The sequence below is a fragment of the Pristiophorus japonicus genome, chromosome 12 (assembly GCF_044704955.1).
Source record: "Pristiophorus japonicus isolate sPriJap1 chromosome 12, sPriJap1.hap1, whole genome shotgun sequence".
NCBI classification, from domain to species: domain Eukaryota; kingdom Metazoa; phylum Chordata; class Chondrichthyes; family Pristiophoridae; genus Pristiophorus; species Pristiophorus japonicus.
In genome coordinates, this window is record NC_091988.1 from 60,886,564 (window position 1) to 60,909,218 (window position 22,655).

The following is a 22,655-nucleotide window of genomic DNA, read 5'->3' on the forward strand; positions in this document are numbered from 1 at the left end:
AGGGGACACAATCTAAGGATAAGGGGTAAGCCATTTAGGATTGAGATGAGGAGAGACTTCTTCACTCAGAGAGTTATTAACCTGTGGAATTCTCTACCGCAGAGAGTTGGATATATTCAAGAGAGAGTTAGATATGGCCCTTACAGCTAAAAGGATCAAGGGGTATGGAGAGAAAGCAGGAAAGGGGTACCGAGGTGAATGATTAGCCATGATCTTACTGAATGGTGGTGCAGGCTCGAAGGGCCGTTTGGCCTACTCCTGTACCTATTTTCTATGTTTCTATGCTCTGCTTCAAAATAATGATATGGGATCGTTTGCATCCTCCTGAGTGAGCAGACGGGGCCTCGGTTTAATGTCGCATCCAAAAGGCGGCACCTCCGACACTGCAGCTCTCCCTCAGCACTGCACTGGAGTGTCAACCTGGAATTTTGTGCTCAAGTCTCTGGAGTGGGACTTGAACCAACAGCTTCATAACTCAGAGGCTGGAGTGCTACCCACTGAGCCAAGCCTGACACGTGAGGGCCATCAGCTGTCTTCGCCACACTCGTTCCCTAAATCTTAAGGTTGCCAACCCTCCAGGATTGTCCTGGAATCTTCAGGAATTAAAAGTTAACCTCCAGAGTGCTGCTGCAAGCAACCCAGGAGAAAAATCAATGCGGCATATCGTTTTCTTTGAACAATTTTGTTTATTCGTGATAAGAATATTGGAGATGGGGAATAAAAGGCTTATAGATTGGGCGGGGCAGTTGGAAGCAGGAGTTCATGTGATGAACCTCCAGGAATTGGCCCCACCAGAGTTGGCAACCCAAACAAACACCCCTCCACCTCCGCCTCCCCCCACCCTGTGTCCTTTCCCCCTCTTTGTAATATTGCTCCTTAAAGCACATATCTTTATCCTGCCTTTGGTCAGCACTCCTGACCCTTCAATCATTGCTGAGCCTCGAGTCATTTTCTTTTCATTGCTATGACGCGCTTTGGGATGTTTTATTACATTAAAAACACAAAAAAGGACATGTTTTTGCAGAAATAGTGAGTTGAATTATTCAAATATTATCCAACAAAATGTAGTGTATACACTGAATCCTACCTTAGAAACAACCTGCCCATAGCAACCAAAAACCTAATACCCACAAGCGATTAAGATTCAGTCGCAACCTTCTCAGTGGTTGTTATGGTTACGAGTTGTTATATTTTTAATCTTTTCAATATAGTTGTGAATGCACTGCTTCTCTGATGTATACTGTCATGGCTATTTATATTTTGTGCACAAATCTGATTAAAAACCTGGTCCAAGAGGTAGGTTTTAAGCAGTGTCTTAAAGGAGGAGAGGTAGAGAGGCGGAGAGGTTTAGGGAGGGAATTCCAGAGCTTAGGGCTTAGGCAGCTGAAGGCACGGCCGCCAATGGTGGAGCGATTAAAATCGGGGATGCACAAGAGGAGGAGCACAAAGATCTCTGAGTTTTGTAGGGATGGGGGAGGTTACAGATAGAGGGAGGGGCGAGGCCATGGAGGGATTTGCAAACAAGGATGAGGATTTTAATGAGGGATTGTCGGACTGGGAGTCAGTGTAGGTCAGGAAACTTAGAGAGATGCTGGGCCTGCTTTGCGGTCTGGGAGAGAGGGGTGGGGCAGTGATTATAGGGGTGAGCAAATGGATGATGATCTAGCTGTTGGTCCGGCTGAGACCAGGAGGCGGGTATGATGTGTGTGGACATTGAGTCCAAGAAAAGATTCCACATCCAGCTTGAGGCTCGGCGAGGCTGAGCTCTGGATTAGGAACCCAAAACTCTGCAAGGCAGATGGAGGAGAATCAATATATCGGGAAGGAGTTGGAACAGGAGGTGGGAACTGTGACCCTCCATTCCCCCTCCCCACACTTCCGTCCCAATTCCTCCACTCCCATTCTCCTTCATCCACATTGCTCCTCATTCCCTTCCTCTCTATTCTCTATGTAACTTTAACCCTAACCCTCCCTTCATTCTCTCGTCCCTTCTTCCCCTTACTTCCCCCTCATTCCCCCTAAGTCCCTCACCATCATTCATTCTATCTCTGACCTTCATTCCTCTTCCCGCTACCTCCCATCCCCTTCTATTCCCACTTCCGCCTCTCTCCCCACTCCCCCAAATTCTTCACCCCTCTACTTCCACCTCTCCTTTTCCTGCTCCCTTCCACTCTCACTACTCCCCCTTGCCTCGCACCCCCTCCACAATCTGCCACGCCACGCCCCATTCCTTCCCAAACCCTCCCCATTATGCTTTATGCTGCTCTCTTCTAACCCCTTTCCTCCACCGATCATTCCCCCACTCCCTTCCCTACCATTGCCCTCCCCATCATTTCCCCAACACCATTGCCCCATTTACCATCATTCCCTCTTCTCCCACCATTGTCCAATGACCCTGGCCATCATTATCCCATTCTCCTCATTGCATTCCCCATCACTCACTGCCCCATTGTTCCCTCATCATTTCCCTCCACAAGTATTACCTCCCCACATTACCGCATCATCCTACCACCCCATTGCCCCCACTCCCTTTCCCATTTCATCTCATTTGAAGCAACCGGAATTTGCGTGTAGTGCTGGCGGAAGTGATGAGCCGGTTTTCAAAGGGACTGGCGCTTCGTGTCGGTGAGAGAAGGGAGCGGCGGAGGGCGCGGGGTAGTCCGGGGAGGCAGCGCGGGGGGAGGGAGAGCGGCGATTCGGATTAGGGAGCGAGAGACCGGGCCGGGAGTTGGAGGCCGCAGTGCGGGCCGTCCCTCCCGGGGCCTCGGGCTGCTCTCGCCCAGTGAAGCCTGTGGCCTGCGCTCAGCGCTGGGCCGCGGCTCCCCGACAGCCCGGGCCCACAGCTCCCGTCCCTCCCGGGGGCTCGGTACCGGGGCAGGCGTGGTCAGGCCCGCGTGGCTAGCTCAGGCACCCGCTCCCTGTTGGAGCTGTTACTCCTCCTGCTGCTTATTAAAGCCGCAAGAAACTGCTTAAATATGTTTCCCAGACATTCATCGTGGATATTCTGCCCTGGTCTGATCACCGAGTGCATCTCCCCCGGCAAATGACAAATTACATCGTTGTACATTGATGCCTGCCCCAAAAGGAAAGACTTGCATTTATATAGCGCCCTTCTCGACCACCAGACGTCTCAAGACACTTTACCAATGTAGTACTTATGAAATGTAGTCATTGCAACAGGAGTAGGCCATGCAGTGATCTGCGACCTAACTCCATATACCCACCTTTGCCCCACATCCCTTAATACCTTTGGATAACAAAAAGCTATCACTCTTGAAATTTTAAAATGAACAATTGACCTAGCATATATTGCCATTTGCAAAAGAGAGTTCCAAACTTCTACCACTCTTTGTGTGTAATTTCACTCCTGAAAGGACTGGCTCTAATTTTTAGGCTATGCCCCCTATTCCTCGAATCCCCAACCAGCGGAAATAGTTTATCTACCTTATCTGTTTCCCTTAATAACACGAAACTTCGATCAGATCACCCCTTAACCGTCTAAATTCTAGGGAATACAATCCTAATTTGTGTAATCCTTGTAATCTAACCCTTGAAGTCAGTGCTGTAATTTGCACACAGCAAGATACTACAAACAGCAATGTGGTAGTGACCAGATAATCTGTGTTTTTGTTATGTTGATTGAGGGAGCAGTGTTGGCCAGGACACCGGGGATAACTCCCTTGCTTTTCGAAATAGTGCCCATGGGATAGTTTACGTCCACCTGAGGGGGCAGATGGGGGCCTCGGTTTAATGTCTCATCTGAGCTATGGCACTGCTGATAGTGGAGCATTCCCTCAGTACTGCGCTGGAGTGTCAGCCTGGATTTTTGTGCTCAAGTGTCTGGAGTGGGAGTTGAACGCACACCCTTCTGATTTAGAGGCGAGAGTGCTACCCACTGAGCCACAGATGGCACTACAAACGGGAAATGCTGGAAATACTCAGCAGGTCAGGCAGCATCTGTGGGGAGAAAGAAATAGAGTTAACGTTTCAAGTCGATGACATTTCATCAGAACTGGACGGTGTTGGAGATTTAACAGCTTTTAAGCAAGTCTGGAGCAAGAGAAAAGGGGACAGGCAAAGAACAAATGGGAAAGGTCTGTGATAAGGTGGAAGGCAGGTGTGATTTAATGACAAAGGGGGTGATGGGACAAATAAAGAGTCAGAATGGGTCCAGAGGAGCTGTAAATGGTTAGAGCGGAATAGCAAAGGAAGGGAGAAACGTGGAGAGTCTGGCAAAGCAGTGAGGGTTGCCATGGACTGGGTATGCGGTGGAGGAAAGGCAGGTTGACCCCAGGGGTGCAGACCACCCTGCTGGCTGTGTACCGATGTGGGGGATCCCCACCCCAAGAACCAGCCCACACCTGCTCTCCTAACACCCGCTTTTACTTTTGTCACAAACAGTTTGCCCTGTTATAACAAGTAGCCCCTCTTTGCGGGTACTTGTATAAGAGGTTCTCAAATTCTTCCTTGTGGGATACCTGTGCAAATGTTGACAGACCGTTGAAACTTTCTGCTCTCGTTTCTGAAAGAGTATAAGCCACCCTAAGTGCGTTTGTGGCATAAATTGTTTTTTAGTGTTCGCAACATGAGCCCAGTTTGAAAGCTTATGCTGTATAATACTTTATTGAAATAGTCCTGGGTGAGCAGGATTGTTCAGTTGCTCAGATGATAATTTCCAGATACAGGTACTATATTTCGACATAAGTACAAAGACACAAACTGGTTTTGTATCAAACCATTATATTATCGTATTGTACAGCGTGGGTCACTGTTGCAGATGAGCCCCAGTCTGTGACCTCCCGTGTGAACAAATCTTTCAGGTGTGGATACTGATGCTTTTTTTTTTAATCTGGCAGGGTAGGACCACAGTAATAACAGAAACAGGTTAATATATCTGCTGGTGTAGAAGGAGGAGAGAATGCCAATTCGCGCCTACTGTACAATTTGTTCTGATTACTTTGATAATTTCAAGGATGTGGCAGCTATCCATTGCGGACACACTTTTCACAATGAGTGGTGAGTACTGAAAAGCAACTATTTTCACACATTAGCTCTGAGATAAACAGCAGTTCGAAACTGGCAAAGCTCATCAATTACTGGCCCTTGAAATGAGCAGAATGATTGTAGGGTACAGATATAATGTTACAATCTCCATTGTCAGCCTGAAAAGTTGTATTCCACAGATTGGGCTCGAGCTTTCTCTATTATTAAAAAGCTTGTTTATATGTGATGGATGCGGCAATTTAAACTGCCTTTGAACAATCCCATTGCTGAACCATGGCCCATTGATTTTTTTAAAAAAATGAATCACCGCCAAACCAGCGAAGTTCCCTCTAAGCCACACGGAACCTGCTTTTTCAATGTTAAATTTTATGCATGCGCGAAACTGTGACTGGGCCAGGCACCCAAGAAAAAATTGAGTGGAACATTGCCCACCAAGTAGATCAGCAGTTCTGCAATTTTTCCAGGGATGAGCACAGAATAGCTCTGGGGCTTCTTGCTTGCACTTTGTAAGCTCAGTACATACACTGACAGCGTGAGCAACACCAGAGGAGATCCACTAGTAGAGCTTCAATGATATGTTGATAGGGTGAGATCGAGGAGCCTCTTGTGGATTAAAAATATCTTGCAATTGAATTATCCATAATATCAGGACTATCCAGCACTCAAGATTAATCATATCCTCTTGCTTATAGCTTGTACCAGCTGTCTCTAAAAGTGTCCCTATTGCACTACCTGATCGTAATTTGTGAATTAAGAAAGGTGGTTTTGGAGTTGCTTGGAAAAAGTCCATGAATTATAATTGCAGAAAAGTGAATAAATTATATTTGCAACAAAGTTGTTGAGTGCGCTCTTTTCAGGATAGTTTCAAGGGGCCCAAGTTTCCCCAGGAGTTGCTCCGTTTTTTTTTGAACAACTAGATTTTTTTGGAGTAACTTAAAAATCGCAATTCTCCCCATTTAAGTTGCTCCAGTGTAAGTGAGTTTGTTTTTTTTTCAAAAGGGGGCGTTACCAGCCACTTACGCCTGCTTTGGCCATTTAAGCAAGTACTCCAAACTCACTTAGGCCAGCGTAAGTGTACATTCTGAAAAACCTTGCGGTGAATTAAGAAATCAGCACAGGCAGCCAGAGTTGCGGGGGAGGGGGAGGGAATCTTGCAAAGCACTAAACACCTTCACAACAACATTAAAGAAGCATAATTACATTTAAAGCACCAAGCACTAAACAAAGTAGTACATTTGCACCAAGCACTAAACAAAGCACAAAAAGTAATGAGCAATTATTTAACAAATAAAAAATAGCAGGAACCCTGCACCTAAAGCACCAAGACCAAAGTAATAAGCAATCAATCAATCAATCAATAAATAACACATAAAAAATAGAAGTCCTACCTTGGGGAACACAACGGGCCACCGATGAGGGAGCCCATTCGGCCAGGGCTAGGGGTGGCGTGCTCCGTGCCCCTCTCACACAGCCTGCAGAGCGGCACACAGATTCGGGCTGCCAGGAGCTATTGCACATGCGCACACACTCTAGCGCGCATGGTTCGAGGTTAGTGCCGGGACCTGGCACCGCCCCCAATCTACTGGCCAAGCTACGCCACCACCGAGGAGAGGCTGGGGAGCGGCCAGAATCGGGAGGAAGATTTTCGGCGCGCTTGATGCGGACAAAAGGGACGCATCTCAGGTGAGTGCGCCAGAAAAAGAGTTTGGGGAAATTTGGGCCCAAGGTTCCCGCTTCAGTTATATAATGCTTTAAAGCTTTAGCATAATTGTAAGCTATCTTTTAAATTAGTATTGTTCTTGACCAGAAGGATTGTACATAGTGCAGTTTTGGTCCACTGTGTACAGTTATAGTCTCCGTACCTAAGGAATGATATACTTGCCTTGGAAGGGATGCAACGAAGGTTCACTAGATTGATTCCTGGGCTGAGGGGTTGTTCTATGAGGAGAGATTGAGTAAAATGGGCCTATGTTCTCTGAAGTGTAGAAGAATGAGGTGATCTCATTGAAATGTACAACATTCTGAGAGGGCTTGACAGGGCAGATGCTGAAAGGCTGTTTTTACCTTGGCTTGAGAGTCCAGATCTAGTGGGCATAGTCTCATTTAGGACTGAGATGAGAAGGAATTTTTTCATCAGAGGATTAGGAATCTTTGGAATTCTCTGCCAGTGGGCTGTGGATGCTCAGCCATTGAGTACATTCAAGGCTGAGATAGATAGATTTTTAGACTCTAAGGGGTTCAAGGGGATACGGCGGGAAAGTGGAGTTGAGGTGGAAGATCAGCCATGATCATATTGAATGGTGGAGCAGGCACGAGGGGCCATAGGGCCTACTTCTAATTCTTATGAGAAGGGACCAAGCATACCGTGTAGAATACAATACTCTATTTTTTTTTTTAAAAGAACAGGGTGTACTGTCTGAAACCTTTTAATTGTTTCCTGCGGCACTTTAAGTATTGGAATTATTTCATTCTATGTGAGAGTGAGTCATTTGATTTAAAATCATGCTTATTTGCTGCTTAATTGTTCACTAACTTTTTTTTTGCCTCTTACAGTCTTGCTCAGTGGTTTCACAGTGCTCCATCTCGGACCTGCCCTCAGTGTAGAATACAGGTACTGTAATCGTATTAACAAAACCCGTCGAATGCGGTTCCCATGTAGTCTCTCCAGCAGGTCTGCAGCATGTCGATATCATAAACTTCAAAATAAAAGTTCAACTGTGAATATGAATCATAGGCTTGAGGGGCCGTCGGGCCTACTCATCCTAATTCTTATGAGACAGGACCAAGCATACTGTGTAGAATACAATACTCTATTATGTATTAGGATTTAGATAGATTAAATAAAGAGAATCTACTTCCAGTGGCTGAAGGGTCGATAACCAAAGGGCACAGATTTAAGGCGATTGGCAAAAGAGCCAGAGGCGACGTGAGGAAAATCTTTTTTACGCAACGAGTGGTTAGGATTTGGAATGCACTGCCTGATAGGTTGATGGATGCAGAGTCAATACAGGTAGTAGCTATTAAAAGGGAATTGGATAAGTGCTTGAAGGACAAAAAAATTGCAGGGGTATGGGGAAAGAGCGGGGGAGTTAGACTAACTGGATTGCTTTTCGAAAGAGCCGGTGTAGACTCGCTGTGCTGAATGGCCTCCTTCTGTGCCGTACTATTCTATGATTCTAATAAGAATAGAGCTGCAGTGATACATTTGCCTTAGGATCCCAGGGCTGGGAGGGGTAAGGAAAATCAGCCAGGTTTGTGTTTTCTGATCATTGTCTAACTGCTTCTGATGGTGTGTATAACGTGTGTTGGAAAATCGGTGAGGGCAGGGTTTGTCTTGCTCATGATGCCCCTCGCCTCCAGTCCAGTCGTCTGCCAGTGCTCACAATCTAGCCTCATCCATGAAGAATAGGCACTCTGGCAAAGTACCCACTGATGCTCACGAGAGGGGAGGAGAAAATGAAAAGCACAGGCAAAGTACTGCGGGTGCTGTAAATCTGAAGTAGAAGCAGAAAATGTTGGAAATACTCAGCAGGTCAGGCAGCATCTGTGGAGAGAGAAACAGAGTTAACGTTGCAGGTCGCTGATCTTTTGATCTGAAAATGGAAGGGTTTGGGGGCGATAGAGGTGGGCATAATCTCCTCACTTGGTGAACTCCCGCTTTTGATTGTGTCATTGTAGAGCTGAGTAAAAACCAAGCACTTCTCCCACGGGGCAGAGATTTGGAAAATGGTTGCCTACTTGCCTCAGCGAGGGTATGGTCTGGGGAAAATGGGGACTAAATTATAAATGGCTGATATTTTTTAAATGTACAGATGAAACAAATACAATGGCCCAGAATTTGTGGTCAGCAGCGAAGCGAAGGAGCTCGCTGCTGACCTCGAAGAAAGCTGTTCACAAAGATCTAGCGGTCTCTGCAGTGTGAATTTCAACTTTCCCGCCCTTTGTTTGAATCTGGCACCAAATCAAGTGAATCTCCAGCGTCCAGCAACAGTGATGTCATCAAGCAGGCTAAGCAGCCAATCAAATTGAAGAATTCTCAGACAGCAAACCAAGAAGTAAAATGCAGATTATAATTTACTTTTTTATAAGTTTTACAGGGAGTGAAATAAAGATTGGGACAGACACATGGGATTAAGATAGAAGCTGAAATATAAACAAACTTAAAAAAAATTTTTATTAAAAGCCATGTAATAATAAAAAAAATTGACATTCCACAAATATAAAATTCGTTTATCAGAGCCAGAACGGTTGTTCAGCAGTCAATACGCCTTTAAAACTCCAGTTACCCCTTCTGTCAACGGGACTTAACTTTTTTGGGAGAGGCTTAACAGTGATATTCCGACGTAAAAGGGAAAGTTTTTGCCAGGAACTGTGATTTTGAATTGATTGCCGGCTCTGCGGAGGTCCACAGCGCACCCTGCGGCGAGGCAGGGAATGACTGACAGCGATATCTGAATTTCCAAGTTTATCTGCATGCACTGATTCCAGAAGTTGCGGTCACTTTCAGAGAGGTAACGGTGGCGAACGCTGACGGTTTCGCCATCATTGCCACCACAAAGTTCGGGCCAGTAAAGGATTCTGTTCCATACAATGTGCAAAATACAATACTATATTATAGTTACATTACTTTTTAGTCTATTTGAATGTGTTTTGAAACCAGCCTATGCTTGTCATTCACATATGACTGTTACATTGTGCTGAACAGCATTTGTACTATTTTGTTTGAATCTTCAGTATTTTTAGAAACATAGAAAATAGGTGCAGGAGTAGGCCATTCGGCCCTTCGAGCCTGCACCACCATTCAATAGGATCATGGCTGATCATGCAACTTTAGTACCCCATTCCTGCTTTCTCTCCATACCCCTTGATCCCTTTAGCCGTAAAGGCCATATCTAACTCCCTTTTGAATATATCTAACGAACTGGCCTCAACAACTTTCTGTGGTAGAGAATTCCACAGGTTTACAATTCTCTGAGTGAAGAAGTTTCTCCTCATCTCAGTCCTAAATGGCTTACCCCTTATCCTTAGACTGTGACCCCTGGTTCTGAACTTCCCCAACGTCGGGAAATTCTTCCTGCATCTAACCTGTCCAATCTCGTCAGAATTTTATATGTTTCTATGAGATCCATTCTCATTCTTCTAAATTCCAGTGAATATAAGCCTAGTCGATCCAGTCTTTCTTCATATGTCAGTCCTGCCATCCCAGGAATCAGTCTGGTGAACCTTCGCTGCACTCCCTCAAGAATGTCCTTTCTCAGATTAGGAGATCAAAACTGTACAAAATATTCAAGGTGTGGCCTCACCAAGGCCATGTACAACTGCAGTAAGACCTCCTATACTCAAATCCTCTCGCTATGAAGGCCAACATGCAATTTGCCTTCTTCACCGCCTGCTGTGCCTGCATGCCAACTTTCAATGACTGATGTACCATGACATCCAGATCTCATTGCACCTCCCCTTTTCCTAATCTGTCACCGTTCAGATAATAATCTGCCTTCCTGTTATTGCCACAAAAGTGAATAACTTCACATTTATCTACATTATACTGCATCTGCCATGCATTTGCCCATTCACTTAACCAGTCCAAGTCACCCTGCAGCCTCTTAGCATCCTCCTCACAGCTCACACTGCCACCCAGCTTAGTGTCATCTGCAAACTTGGAGATATTACATTCAATTACTTCGTATAAATCATTAATGTATATTGTAAATAACTGGGGTCCCAGCACTGAACCTTGTGGTACTCCACTAGTCAGTTTTGCACACTAATCTCTTGTGTGGGACCTTGTCAAAAGCCTTTTGAAAGTCCAAATACACCACACCCACTGGTTCTCCCTTGTCCACTCTACCAGTTACATCCTCAAAAAATTCTAGAAGATTTGTCAAGCATGATTTCCCTTTCATAACTCCATGCTGACTTGGACCAATCCTGTCATTACTTTCCAAATGCGCTGCTATTACATCTCTAATAATTGATTCCAACATTTTCCCCACTACCGATGTCAGGCTAACTGGTCGATAATCTCTCTCTCCCTCCTTTTTTAAAAAGTGGGGTTACATTAGCTATCCTCCAATCCATAGGAACTGATTCAGAGTCTATAGAACGTTGGAAAATGACCACTAATGCATCCACTATTTCTAGGGCCACTTTCTTAAGTACTCTGGGATGCAGACTATTAGACTCTGGGGATTTACCGGCCTTCAATCCCATCAATTTCCCTGACACAATTTCCTGATTAATAAGAATTTCCTTCAGCTCCTCCTTCTCGCTAGACCCTCGGTCCCCTAGTATTTCCGGAAGGTTATTTGTGTCTTCCTTAGTGAAGACAGAACCAAAGTATTTATTCAACTGATCTGTCATTTCTTTGTTCCCCATTATAAATTCACCTGATTCTGACTGCAAGTGACCTATATTTGTCTTCACTAATCTTTTTCACTTCACATATCTATAGAAGCTTTTGCAGTCAGTTTTTATGTTCCCTGCAAGCTTACCCCCGTACTCTTATTTTCCACCATCTAATTAAACCCTTTGTCCTCCTCTGCTGTATTCTAAATTTCTCCCAGTCCTCAGGTTTGCTGCTTTTTCTGGCTAATTTATATGCCTGTTCCTTGGATTTAACACTATCACTAATTTCCCTTGCTAGCCACGGCTGAGCCACCTTCCCCGTTTTATTTTTACGCCAGACAGGGATGCACAATTGTTGAAGTTCGTCCATGTGATCTTTAAATGTCAGCCAATGCCTATCCACCGTCAACCCTTTTAAATGACTTTTTAAAAATTAAGCAATAACATTTATGGAATTCAACTTTGCAGTAAAGACCAATTAAAAGTGGTCTTTGTGGTACAGTGGGTTAAAACCTTTTCTTTCACCCTTTCTGAACCCGGAAATCAAGGCCAGACCAGAGTTGATGGGGTGGAAGTCTTAGAAACATAGAAACATAGAAAAGAGGTGCAGGAGTAGGCCATTCGGCCCTTCTAGCCTGCACCGCCATTCAATGAGTTCATGGCTGAACATGCAACTTCAGTACCCCATTCCTGCTTTCTCACCATACCCCTTGATTCCCCTAGTAGTAAGGACTTCATCTAACTCCTTTTTGAATATATTTAGTGAATTGGCCTCAACAACTTTCTGTGGTAGAGAATTCCACAGGTTCACCACTCTCTGGGTGAAGAAATTCCTCCTCATCTCGGTCCTAAATGGCTTCCCCCTTATCCTTAGACTGTGTCCCCTGGTTCTGGACTTCCCCAACATTGGGAACATTCTTCCTGCATCTAACCTGTCTAACCCCGTCAGAATTTTAAACGTTTCTATGAGATCCCCTCTCATTCTTCTGAACTCCAGTGAATACAAGCCCAGTTGATCCAGTCTTTCTTGATATGTCAGTCCCGCCATCCCGGGAATCAGTCTGGTGAACCTTCGCTGCGCTCCCTCAATAGCAAGAATGTCCTTCCTCAGGTTAGGAGACCAAAACTGTACACAATACTCCAGGTGTGGCCTCACCACAGCCCTGTACAATTGTAGCAACACCTCCCTGCCCCTGTACTCAAATCCCCTCGCTATGAAGGCCAACATGCCATTTGCTTTCTTAACCGCCTGCTGTACCTGCATGCCAACCTTCAATGACTGATGTACCATGACACCCAGGTCTCGCTGCACCTCCCCTTTTCCTAATCTGTCACCATTCAGATAATAGTCTGTCTCTCTGTTTTTACCACCAAAGTGGATAACCTCACATTTATCCACATTGTACTTCATCTGCCATACATTTGCCCACTCACCTAACCTATCCAAGTCGCTCTGCAGCCTCATAGCATCCTCCTCGCAGCTCACACTGCCACCCAACTTAGTGTCATCTGCAAATTTGGAGATACTACATTTAATCCCCTCGTCTAAATCATTAATGTACAGTGTAAACAGCTGGGGCCCCAGCACAGAACCTTGCGGTACCCCACTAGTCACTGCCTGCCATTCTGAAAAGTCCCCATTTACTCCTACTCTTTGCTTCCTGTCTGACAACCAGTTCTCAATCCATGTCAGCACACTACCCCCAATCCCATGTGCTTTAACTTTGCACATTAATCTCTTGTGTGGGACCTTGTCGAAATCCTTCTGAAAGTCCAAATATACCACATCAACTGGTTCTCCCTTGTCCACTCTACTGGAAACATCCTCAAAAAATTCCAGAAGATTTGTCAAGCATGATTTCCCTTTCACAAATCCATGCTGACTTGGACCTATCATATTACCTCTTTCCAAATGCACTGCTATGACATCCTTAATAATTGATTCCATCATTTTACCCACTACCGATGTCAGGCTGACCGGTCTATAATTCCCTGTTTTCTCTCTCCCTCCTTTTTTAAAAAGTGGGGTTACATTGGCTACCCTCCACTCCATAGGAACTGATCCAGAGTCAATGGAATGTTGGAAAATGACTGTCAATGCATCCATTGACTATTTCCAAGGCCACCTCCTTAAGTACTCTGGGATGCAGTCCATCAGGCCCTGGGGATTTATCGGCCTTCAATCCCATCAATTTCCCCAACACAATTTCCCGACTAATAAGGATTTCCCTCAGTTCCTCCTCCTTACTAGACCCTCCGAACCCTTTTATATCCGGAAGGTTGTTTGTGTTCTCCTCAGTGAATACCAAACCAAAGTACTTGTTCAATTGGTCCGCCATTTCTTTGTTCCCCGTTATGACTTCCCCTGATTCTGACTGCAGGGGACCTACGTTTGTCTTTACTAACCTTTTTCTCTTTACATATCTATAGAAACTTTTGCAATCCTTCTTAATGTTCCCTGCAAGCTTCTTCTCGTACTCCATTTTCCCTGCCCTAATCAAACCCTTTGTCCTACTCTGCTGAGTTCTAAATTTCTCCCAGTCCCCGGGTTCGCTGCTATTTCTGGCCAATTTGTATGCCACTTCCTTGGCTTTAATGCTATCCCAGATTTCGCTTGATAGCCACGGTTGAGCCACCTTCCCTTTTTTATTTTTATGCCAGACAGGAATGTACAATTGTTGTAGTTCATTCATGCGGTCTCTAAATGTTTGCCATTGCCCATCCACAGTCAACCCCTTTAGTATCATTCGCCAATCTATCCTAGCCAATTCACTCCTCATACCTTCAAAGTTAGCCTTCTTTAAGTTCTGAACCATGGTCTCTGAATTAACTGTTTCATTCTCCATCCTAATGCAATCTTCTTGTGAATGTCAGGATCCTACATGAAAGAAAGTGGGGAGTCACATTGCAGCTATTTGAGTACGAGTCCAGAATACACAATTTCCCACAGACTGACCCAACTTGCCACCGTTGTTGCAAAATTGTCACATTGGTATAGGAATTGCTCTTCAGAGATTGGGCAAAGGAACATTGCTGGGTCTGAGTGCAGGGAGAACATAAGAATTATGAGTAGGCCATAATGAGCCTGCTCCCCCATTCAACAAGATCATGGTTGATATTCGACCTCAACTCCACTTTCTCGCCCGATCTCCATACCCTCTGATTCCCCTAGACTCCCAAAATCTATCCCGGGCTTGAATATACTCAACGACTCAGCATCCACAGCCCTTTGGGATGGAAAATTCCAAAGATTCACGAGCCTCTAAATGAAGAAATTCCTCCTCCTCTCAGTCTTAAATGGTCTTCCCCTTATCCTGAGACTATGTTCCCTAGTTATAGATGCTACAGTCAGTGAAAACAACCTCTCAGCATCTACCCTGTCAATCCCCTTCAGAATATTACATGTTTCAATAAGATCACTTCTCACTCTTCTAAACTCCAGAGAGTATAGGCCCAATCTTTCATAGGACAACCCTCTCATCCCAGGGATCAATCTAGCAGAGCTTTACTCTGTATCTGGCTTTGCTGTACTTGAGATGCTGACACTGTGTATGAAATGCTTTATTTTCTCAGTACTGACACCTCTCGCATTTTGAATTTCCTACTTCAAATATTGTTGATCAGATTGTTACAAATCCTGAGGTTACAGCCCGTTTATTGTACAGGTTGAGCGTCCAAAAGCCGGAATTCCAAAATTCGGAATGTTCCAGAATCCGGACACCGGGCTGATCCGTGGTGGGGTCATCTGGAAACCGGAAAATGTTCCGAAATCCGGACTCCCCTGCCTTGGCGGCCTGCCCCGGCCCTCGGCGGCCCGACCTTGCCCTGGCCCCAGCTCCCCCCTTCTCCCCTCCGGCCCCGGCTCCCCACTTCTCCCCTCCAGCCCCGGCTCCCCCCTCCGGCCCCGGCTCCCCCCTTCTCCCCTCCGGCCCCGGCTCCCCCTTCTCCCCTCCGGCCCCGGCTCCCCCCTTCTCCCCTCCGGCCCCGGCTCCCCCCTTCTCCCCTCCGGCCCCGGCTCCCCCCTTCTCCCCTCCGGCCCCGGCTCCCCCCTTCTCCCCTCCGGCCCCGGCTCCCCCCTTCTCCCCTCCGGCCCCGGCTCCCCCCTTCTCCCCTCCGGCCCCGGCTCCCCCCTTCTCCCCTCCGGCCCCGGCTCCCCCCTTCTCCCCTCCGGCCCCGGCTCCCCCCTTCTCCCCCTCCGGCCCCGGCTCCCCCCTTCTCCCCCTCCGGCCCCGGCTCCCCCCTTCTCCCCCTCCGGCCCCGGCTCCCCCCTTCTCCCCCTCCGGCCCCGGCTCCCCCCCTTCTCCCCTCCGGCCCCCCCGCCCCCCCCCCTTACCTCGACCCAGGCAAAGACGTTCCAAAATCCAGAAATATCCGGAACGGCCGCGGTCCCGAGTTTTCCGGATTTCGGATGCTCAACCCGTATTGCCTTTTTAATTCAGAGGGATGCTTGAAATATTGAAGGAGTTAGGAACTCGGAATATGTTATCTCTGTATTAATATATTAAAATCTTACACCACTTCCGGTTATCTTTTTCCCATTATAAATTCCTATGTCCATATTTATCATGGAAACTGTCCATGTAAGTTATCATGTTGTAATTGCACTCTCCTGTCAATGGAGGTGCGGCACCCATTTTAAGTTCTTATTTTCTTCACTACATCACTGTTTGACACCAGGAGGATTGGAGTTTGGAATAAAAGACAATCATTTGCTTCAATCATTTCAGTTGAAACAGTATTACAGAAATAGTGCGCACAATAGCTGGCATGGGTGACTTCAAACCAAGCTGTATAGAGTTGCTAATGATGTATTTTTCCTCACCTGTATTGTAGCATAAACACTCCTTCCACGGCGCTCAGGGTGCAGCACTCTTTGCTGTCTTTTTATGGACTAACACTTATTTTTAACTTTATCCTCACTGCGGTGGAATGAGATGTCCTTGTTTTCTAATAGGTCAGTGCAAGACACATCGTCCAGAAGCTGTTCTTCGATATAGGTGAGGCCGAGCAGGTGTTAGATGCAGAAACTCTCCAGGTGAGGCTGTCTTGCTGCAAAATCTGACTTGGCGCTTTCAGTTTTGGCAACCAGATCAGGTTCCCAGGTTAACTTGTTTTGTACAAATTGTAGTATTTTGCTGGTTCAGAACTAGAGATAAGTTGGAGTATATTGTATCTGGTGATTTCCTAAAATGAATGTATAAAATATTTATTTAAAAATGGTTGATTTATAGTCTCTGTATGTTCGAGAAATGCTCTAACATGGAAGTTACCACTTCAATCAGGATCAACCACATTCCTTTTGTTTTTCAAATGATTATGTTAGAGTTTAAGAAGTGGATATTTTGAAAAAGAATAATCTAGTAAAAGGGTATTTTTATCTTGAAGTTGATTTTTAATTTTACACTTACAAAAAAAACTCACTTTTAATTACTGTAATTAATTAAGAAATAATAGAATAGGGGCCAGTGTTTCAAGTGTCACCCTTCATCAAACTGGCTCTTAAATAATAGTTGTTTTTGCAGCTTCCATAATGAGATTGTCCCTAATATATATTATGCAGTTTTAACAACAACTTGTATTTATATAGCGCCTTTAACGTAGTGAAATGTCCCAAGGTGCTTTACAGGAGTATTATGCGATTAAAAATTTGACACCGAGTTGCATAAGCGCAGGTGACTAAAAGCTTGGTCAAAGAGGTAGGTTTTAAGGAGTGTCTTGAAGGAGGAAAGAGAGGTAGAGAGGCGGCGATGTTTAGGCAGGGAGTTCCAGAGCTTGGGGCCGAGGCAACAGAAGGCACGGCCACCAATGGTTGAATGATTATAATCAGGGATGCTCAAGAGGGCAGAATTAGAGGAGTGCAGACATCTTGGGGGGGGGGGGGGGGGGGGGGGGGGTTGTGGGCTGGAGGAGATTAGAGATAGGGAGGGGCAAGGCCATAGAGGGATTTGAAAATAAGGATGAGAATTTTTAAATCGAGGCGTTGCTTAACTGAATTTTAAGAACTATATACTTCAGTATATTTTACACTGTTAATTTGAAGTTTTCATGCTCAAAAAATGAAATAATTGGTAATTGAATTAAGCAGTTTGCATACAACAGCAGATGTCCACGATTTTAATTCAAATTTAATTCATCGGACGTGTTCATGAGTTTAATTGAAATTTACAGATAATTCAAATTAAGCAACTTCAAATTAACAGTAGACTGTAATTCAAATCACTTGGTTTAATGTAGTAACAGGCTATTTCCAAGCACTTGTCATCTTTTTAAAACAATGATTTTATATTTATATTTTTACATTTTCATAATTAAAATGTAAAATGTGTTTGGAACTCATGTTTCTGTTCTGTGCTCTGCAAGTCTGTCAGACTGAAATTTTAATTATCTGTGAACTTCCAGAATGAATTGGACAGAGTCAAGTCTCAGCTGTTACTGAGAGGTAGGAACTCATTTCCTGTTTTACTATGCAGCTCATCATTACCTTCAGAGTACATTGAGTGTAAGATTGGAGTATGAATTTGGATGGGCTGTAGTTAGGTTTATGCCGTGTATGGTAAAATGTGCTGCATATGGCAAACCTGTTTATATTTTAAAATTTAAAAATATCTAATGCTCAAATGTGCTATATTCTGTTTGTCTACAAAAGAAAAAGTGTTCAGTTGTATTAAAAGAAAAAAGGCTTTGATTGAACAAGAGCCGTCCTTGGCTTTGTGTGCAAAGCTGACCAATAAGGGTGTAATGGTGTGACATGTGCGTTGCATAACTTCTTTTCTGCTACCCAGTGGTGTGTTAGGAAGCTGGCTCATGCTCATTATTTCCCACATGGCATGACCAAGATTAGGCACCTGTCATCAGGAAGTGGGCTGGACAGATGGAGAATCAAAATCCTGGAGGGCAACTCACTGCACCTCCCAACAGCCATTATCTTTCAAACTTTAGCTTCAGTTTCTTGTGTACTAGTCAGTCATTGAGAGGGCAGTAAAGCAGCTCCCAAGCTGCTGCCTGTGTTACTGGTTGTTGGGAGGAGGAACTGAGGGAAATCTTTATTAGTCGGGAAATTGTGTTGGGGAAATTGATGGGATTGAAGGCCGATAAATCCCCAGGGCCTGATGGACTGCATCCCAGAGTACTTAAGGAGGTGGCCTTGGAAATAGCGGATGCATTGACAGTCATTTTCCAACATTCCATTGACTCTGGATCAGTTCCTATGGAGTGGAGGGTAGCCAATTTAACCCCACTTTTTAAAAAAAGGAGGGAGAGAGAAAGCAGGGAATTATAGACCGGTCAGCCTGACCTCAGTAGTGGGTAAAATGATGGAATCAATTATTAAGGATGTCATAGCAGCGCATTTGGAAAATGGTGACATGATAGGTCCAAGTCAGCATGGATTTGTGAAAGGGAGATCATGCTTGACAAATCTTCTGGAATTTTTTGAGGATGTTTCCAATAAAGTGGACAAAGGAGTACCAGTTGATGTGGTATATTTGGACTTTCAGAAGGCTTTCGACAAGGTCCCACACAGGAGATTAATGTGCAAAGTTAAAGCACATGGGATTGGGGGTAGTGTGCTGACGTGGATTGAGAACTGGTTGTCAGACAGGAAGCAAAGAGTAGGAGTAAATGGGTACTTTTCGGAATGGCAGGCAGTGACTAGTGGGGTACCGCAGGGTTCTGTGCTGGGGCCCCAGTTGTTTACATTGTACATTAATGATTTAGACGAGGGGATTAAATGTAGTATCTCCAAATTTGCGGATGACACTAAGTTGGGTGGCAGTGTGAGCTGCGAGGAGGATGCTATGAGGCTGCAGAGTGATAGGTTAGGTGAGTGGGCAAATGCGTGGCAGATGAAATATAATGTGGATAAATGTGAGGTTATCCACTTTGGTGGTAAAAACAGAGAGACAGACTATTATCTGAATGGTGACAGATTAGGAAAAGGGAAGGTGCAACGAGACCTGGGTGTCATGGTACATCAGTCATTGAAGGTTGGCATGCAGGTACAGCAGGCGGTTAAGAAAGCAAATGGCATGTTGGCCTTCATAGCGAGGGGATTTGAGTACAGGGGCAGGGAAGTGTTGCTACAGTTGTACAGGGCCTTGGTGAGGCCACACCTGGAGTATTGTGTACAGTTTTGGTCTCCTAACTTGAGGAAGGACATTCTTGCTATTGAGGGAGTGCAGCGAAGATTCACCAGACTGATTCCCGGGATGGTGGGACTGACCTATCAAGAAAGACTGGATCAACTGGGCTTGTATTCACTGGAGTTCAGAAGAGTGAGAGGGGCCCTCATAGAAACGTTTAAAATTCTGACGGGTTTGGACAGGTTGGATGCAGGAAGAATGTTCCCAATGTTGGGGAAGTCCAGAACCAGGGGTCACAGTCTAAGGATAAGGGGTAAGCCATTTAGGACCGAGATAAGGAGAAGCTTCTTCACCCAGAGAGTGGTGAACCTGTGGAATTCTCTACCACAGAAAGTAGTTGAGGCCAATTCACTAAATATATTCAAAAGGGAGTTAGATGAAGTCCTTACTACTCGGGGGATCAAGGGGTATGGCGTGAAAGTAGGAAGGGGGTACTGAAGTTGCATGTTCAGCCATGAACTCATTGAATGGCGGTGTAGGCTAGAAGGGCTGAATGGCCTGCTCCTGCACCTATTTTCTATGTTTCTATGAGGGTTTTGACTTATGAGGAAAGTTTGAGTAGGTTGGGCCTCTACTCATTGGAATTCAGAAGAATGCGAGGTGATCTTATCGAAATGTATATGATTATGAGGGGGCTTGACAAGGTGGATGCAGGGAGGATGTTTCCACTGATGGGGAAGACTAGAACTAGAGGGCACGATCTTAGAATAAGGGGCCGCCGATTTAAAACAGAGATGAGGAGAAATTTATTTTCTCAGAGGGTTGTAAATCTATGGAATTCGCTGCCTCAGAGAGCTGTGGAAGCTGGGACATTGAATAAATTTAAGACAGATATAGACAGTTTCTTAAACGATAAGGGGTTATGGGGAGCGGGTGGGGAAGTGGAGCTGAGTCTATGATCAGATCAGCCATGATCTTATTAAATGGCGGAGCAGGCTCGAGGGGCTGTATGGCCTACTCCTGTTCCTATTTCTTATGTTCTTATGACACTCCAGTGCAGTGCTGAGGGAGCGCTGCACGGTTGGAGATGCCTTCTTTAGGATGAGATGTTAAACCGAGGCCCCCGTCTGTCCCCTCAGGTGGATTTAAGCGATCCCATGGCACTATTTCGAAGAGCCAGGGGAGTTATATCCGGTGCCCTGATCAATATTTATCCCTCAATCAACATCATAAAAAAACAGATTATCATTTCATTATCACTTTGCTGTTTGTGGCAGTTTTCTGTGCACAAGTTGGCTGCCGTGTTTCCTACATTACAACAGTGACTGCACTCCAAAAGTACTTCATTGGTTGTAAAGTGCTTTGAAATGTCCGATGGTCGTGAGAGGCACTATATAAATGCAAGTCTTCTTTCTTTTAATAACTCCAGGGTTTTCACCTCCACTACTTTAACGAGGAGTCCATTCTATGATGATTCTTCCTATGAAGAAATTTTTCCTGACGCCAGTGCTAAATTTGCCTTTTACTCATTTGAATCTTGGGCACCCTGTCCTACTCGAGCAATTTAATTTGAAGTAATTTTCCAGATTTACCTTTTCCATACAATTTACAACCTTGTGTTCCTCTAAGACCACTTCAGATATTTTCTTTCAAAACCGAAGAACCCACGTTTCTTCAGTCTTTCCTCATAACTGAGATCTCTAAGACTGGGATCCAGCTCATGACTCTATGCACAGCTTCCAAAGTTTGAATCATCCTTTCTGTCTCGATGATCAGAACGGGAAATGGTACTCAAGATATGGTCTGACCACTGCAGTTTAATCATGACTTCCTCTGATTTGTATTCTTCTGTTTTGGCTGTATAATGTCATAATTTGTTGATTGAGTTTCTGCCTTGGGTGGACATTTTGAGTCCTGACTCTGAAGGCACTCCTGCATCTTTTTCAACTTCATCCTTAGCTATTTCAACACCATTCACAAAGTATGTCTGTTGTCCAGTTTTCCCTCCAATGAGTCAAATTTGTCTATATTAAACAACATCTTCCATTGTTCCGCCCACTTGTGTATTTTGTACAGATCGTTCTGTATTTCTGAGCTGATTCGAATGGCATTCCTAGTTTGGTGTCAGCTGGAAATGTAACCAATTCATTGCTGTAAATTAGAAACAATAGTGGTCCCAAGATTAATCCCTGGGACACTTCACCCCACTCAGTACTTGTACCCCTCAAATTGGCGGCAATAGTCAATACTGAGGAGGACTGCAACAAATTACAGGAGGACATTAATAAACTTGCAGAATGGGCGTATAATTGGCAGATGAAGTTCAACTGAAAAGGTGCTATATAAATGTAAGTCTTTATTGGTGGTGAAAGGCAAGATGAATGGGTCTGTAGTTATCTGACTTTGATTTGTTACTATCCTTTCAGCTTTTGGAGCAAGGTGAACATTTCCTCCCTCTGCCAGTTGCAAAGCTCCAAAATGAAATGTTAAAATAATCTTAATACATCTGAAAGAGAGAAAGACTTGCATTTATATAGCGTCTTTCACAACTACCGGATGTCCCAAAGCACTTTACAGCCAATGAAGTACTTTTTTGAAATGTAGTCACTGTTGTAATGTCGGAAACGCGGCAGCCAATTTGCGCACAGCAAGCTCTCACAAACAACAATGTGATAATGACTAGATAATCTGTTTTAGTGATGTTAATTGAGAGATAAATATTGGCCAGGACACCGGGGATAACTCCCCTGCTCTTCTTCAAAATAGTGCCATGGGATCTTTTACATCCTTCTGAGAGGGCAAGTGGGGCTTCGGTTTAACATCTCATCTGAAAGACGGCACCTCCGGCAGTGCAGCGCTCCCTCAGCACTGCACTGGAGTGTCGCCCAGATTTTTATGCTCACGTCTCTGGAGTGAGACTTGAACTCACAACCTTCTGACTTGGAGGCAAGAGTGCTCCCCACTGAGCCACAGCTGTGGAATGAATTGTTATTATCTTAACAATAGCTTTCAGAAGCCATTAGATTGGCTGAAGTGGTGCTCTGGTTGACGATGCTCTTAATTTAGATTTAAGTTCCATAATTGCGGAGGTGGGTGGGCTGAGTACTGATGGGCCTTTACACTTCACCCACTTGACTCAAGAGTTCTTATTGATCACACTCCCACACCCCCCCCCCCCCCCCCAATACTGGCAGCCTTTGTTCTGGTCTTTAGGGCATTTCTTTT

The 22,655-nt window shown here is 44.9% G+C and overlaps 1 protein-coding gene across 3 annotated transcripts in view; it reads left to right on the forward strand.

Moving 5' to 3' along the window:
* Positions 1-2,487: 2,487 nt before the first annotated feature.
* The window catches only part of traip (TRAF-interacting protein), a 45,569-nt gene continuing 25,401 nt past the window's right edge, over positions 2,488-22,655 (forward strand). Inside the window, exons 1-5 of one of the 3 annotated variants that reach the window (XM_070895552.1) lie at positions 2,488-2,625; positions 4,857-5,016; positions 7,558-7,615; positions 16,304-16,384; positions 17,749-17,788. In XM_070895552.1, the coding sequence (XP_070751653.1) occupies positions 4,919-5,016; positions 7,558-7,615; positions 16,304-16,384; positions 17,749-17,788 (277 nt within the window). In that variant the 5' untranslated portion in view covers positions 2,488-2,625; positions 4,857-4,918. Of the gene's footprint in view, positions 2,626-2,719; positions 4,095-4,856; positions 5,017-7,557; positions 7,616-16,303; positions 16,385-17,748; positions 17,789-22,655 lie in introns of those variants that run through there. The other 2 variants (XM_070895551.1, XM_070895553.1) reach the window with 2 other exon arrangements.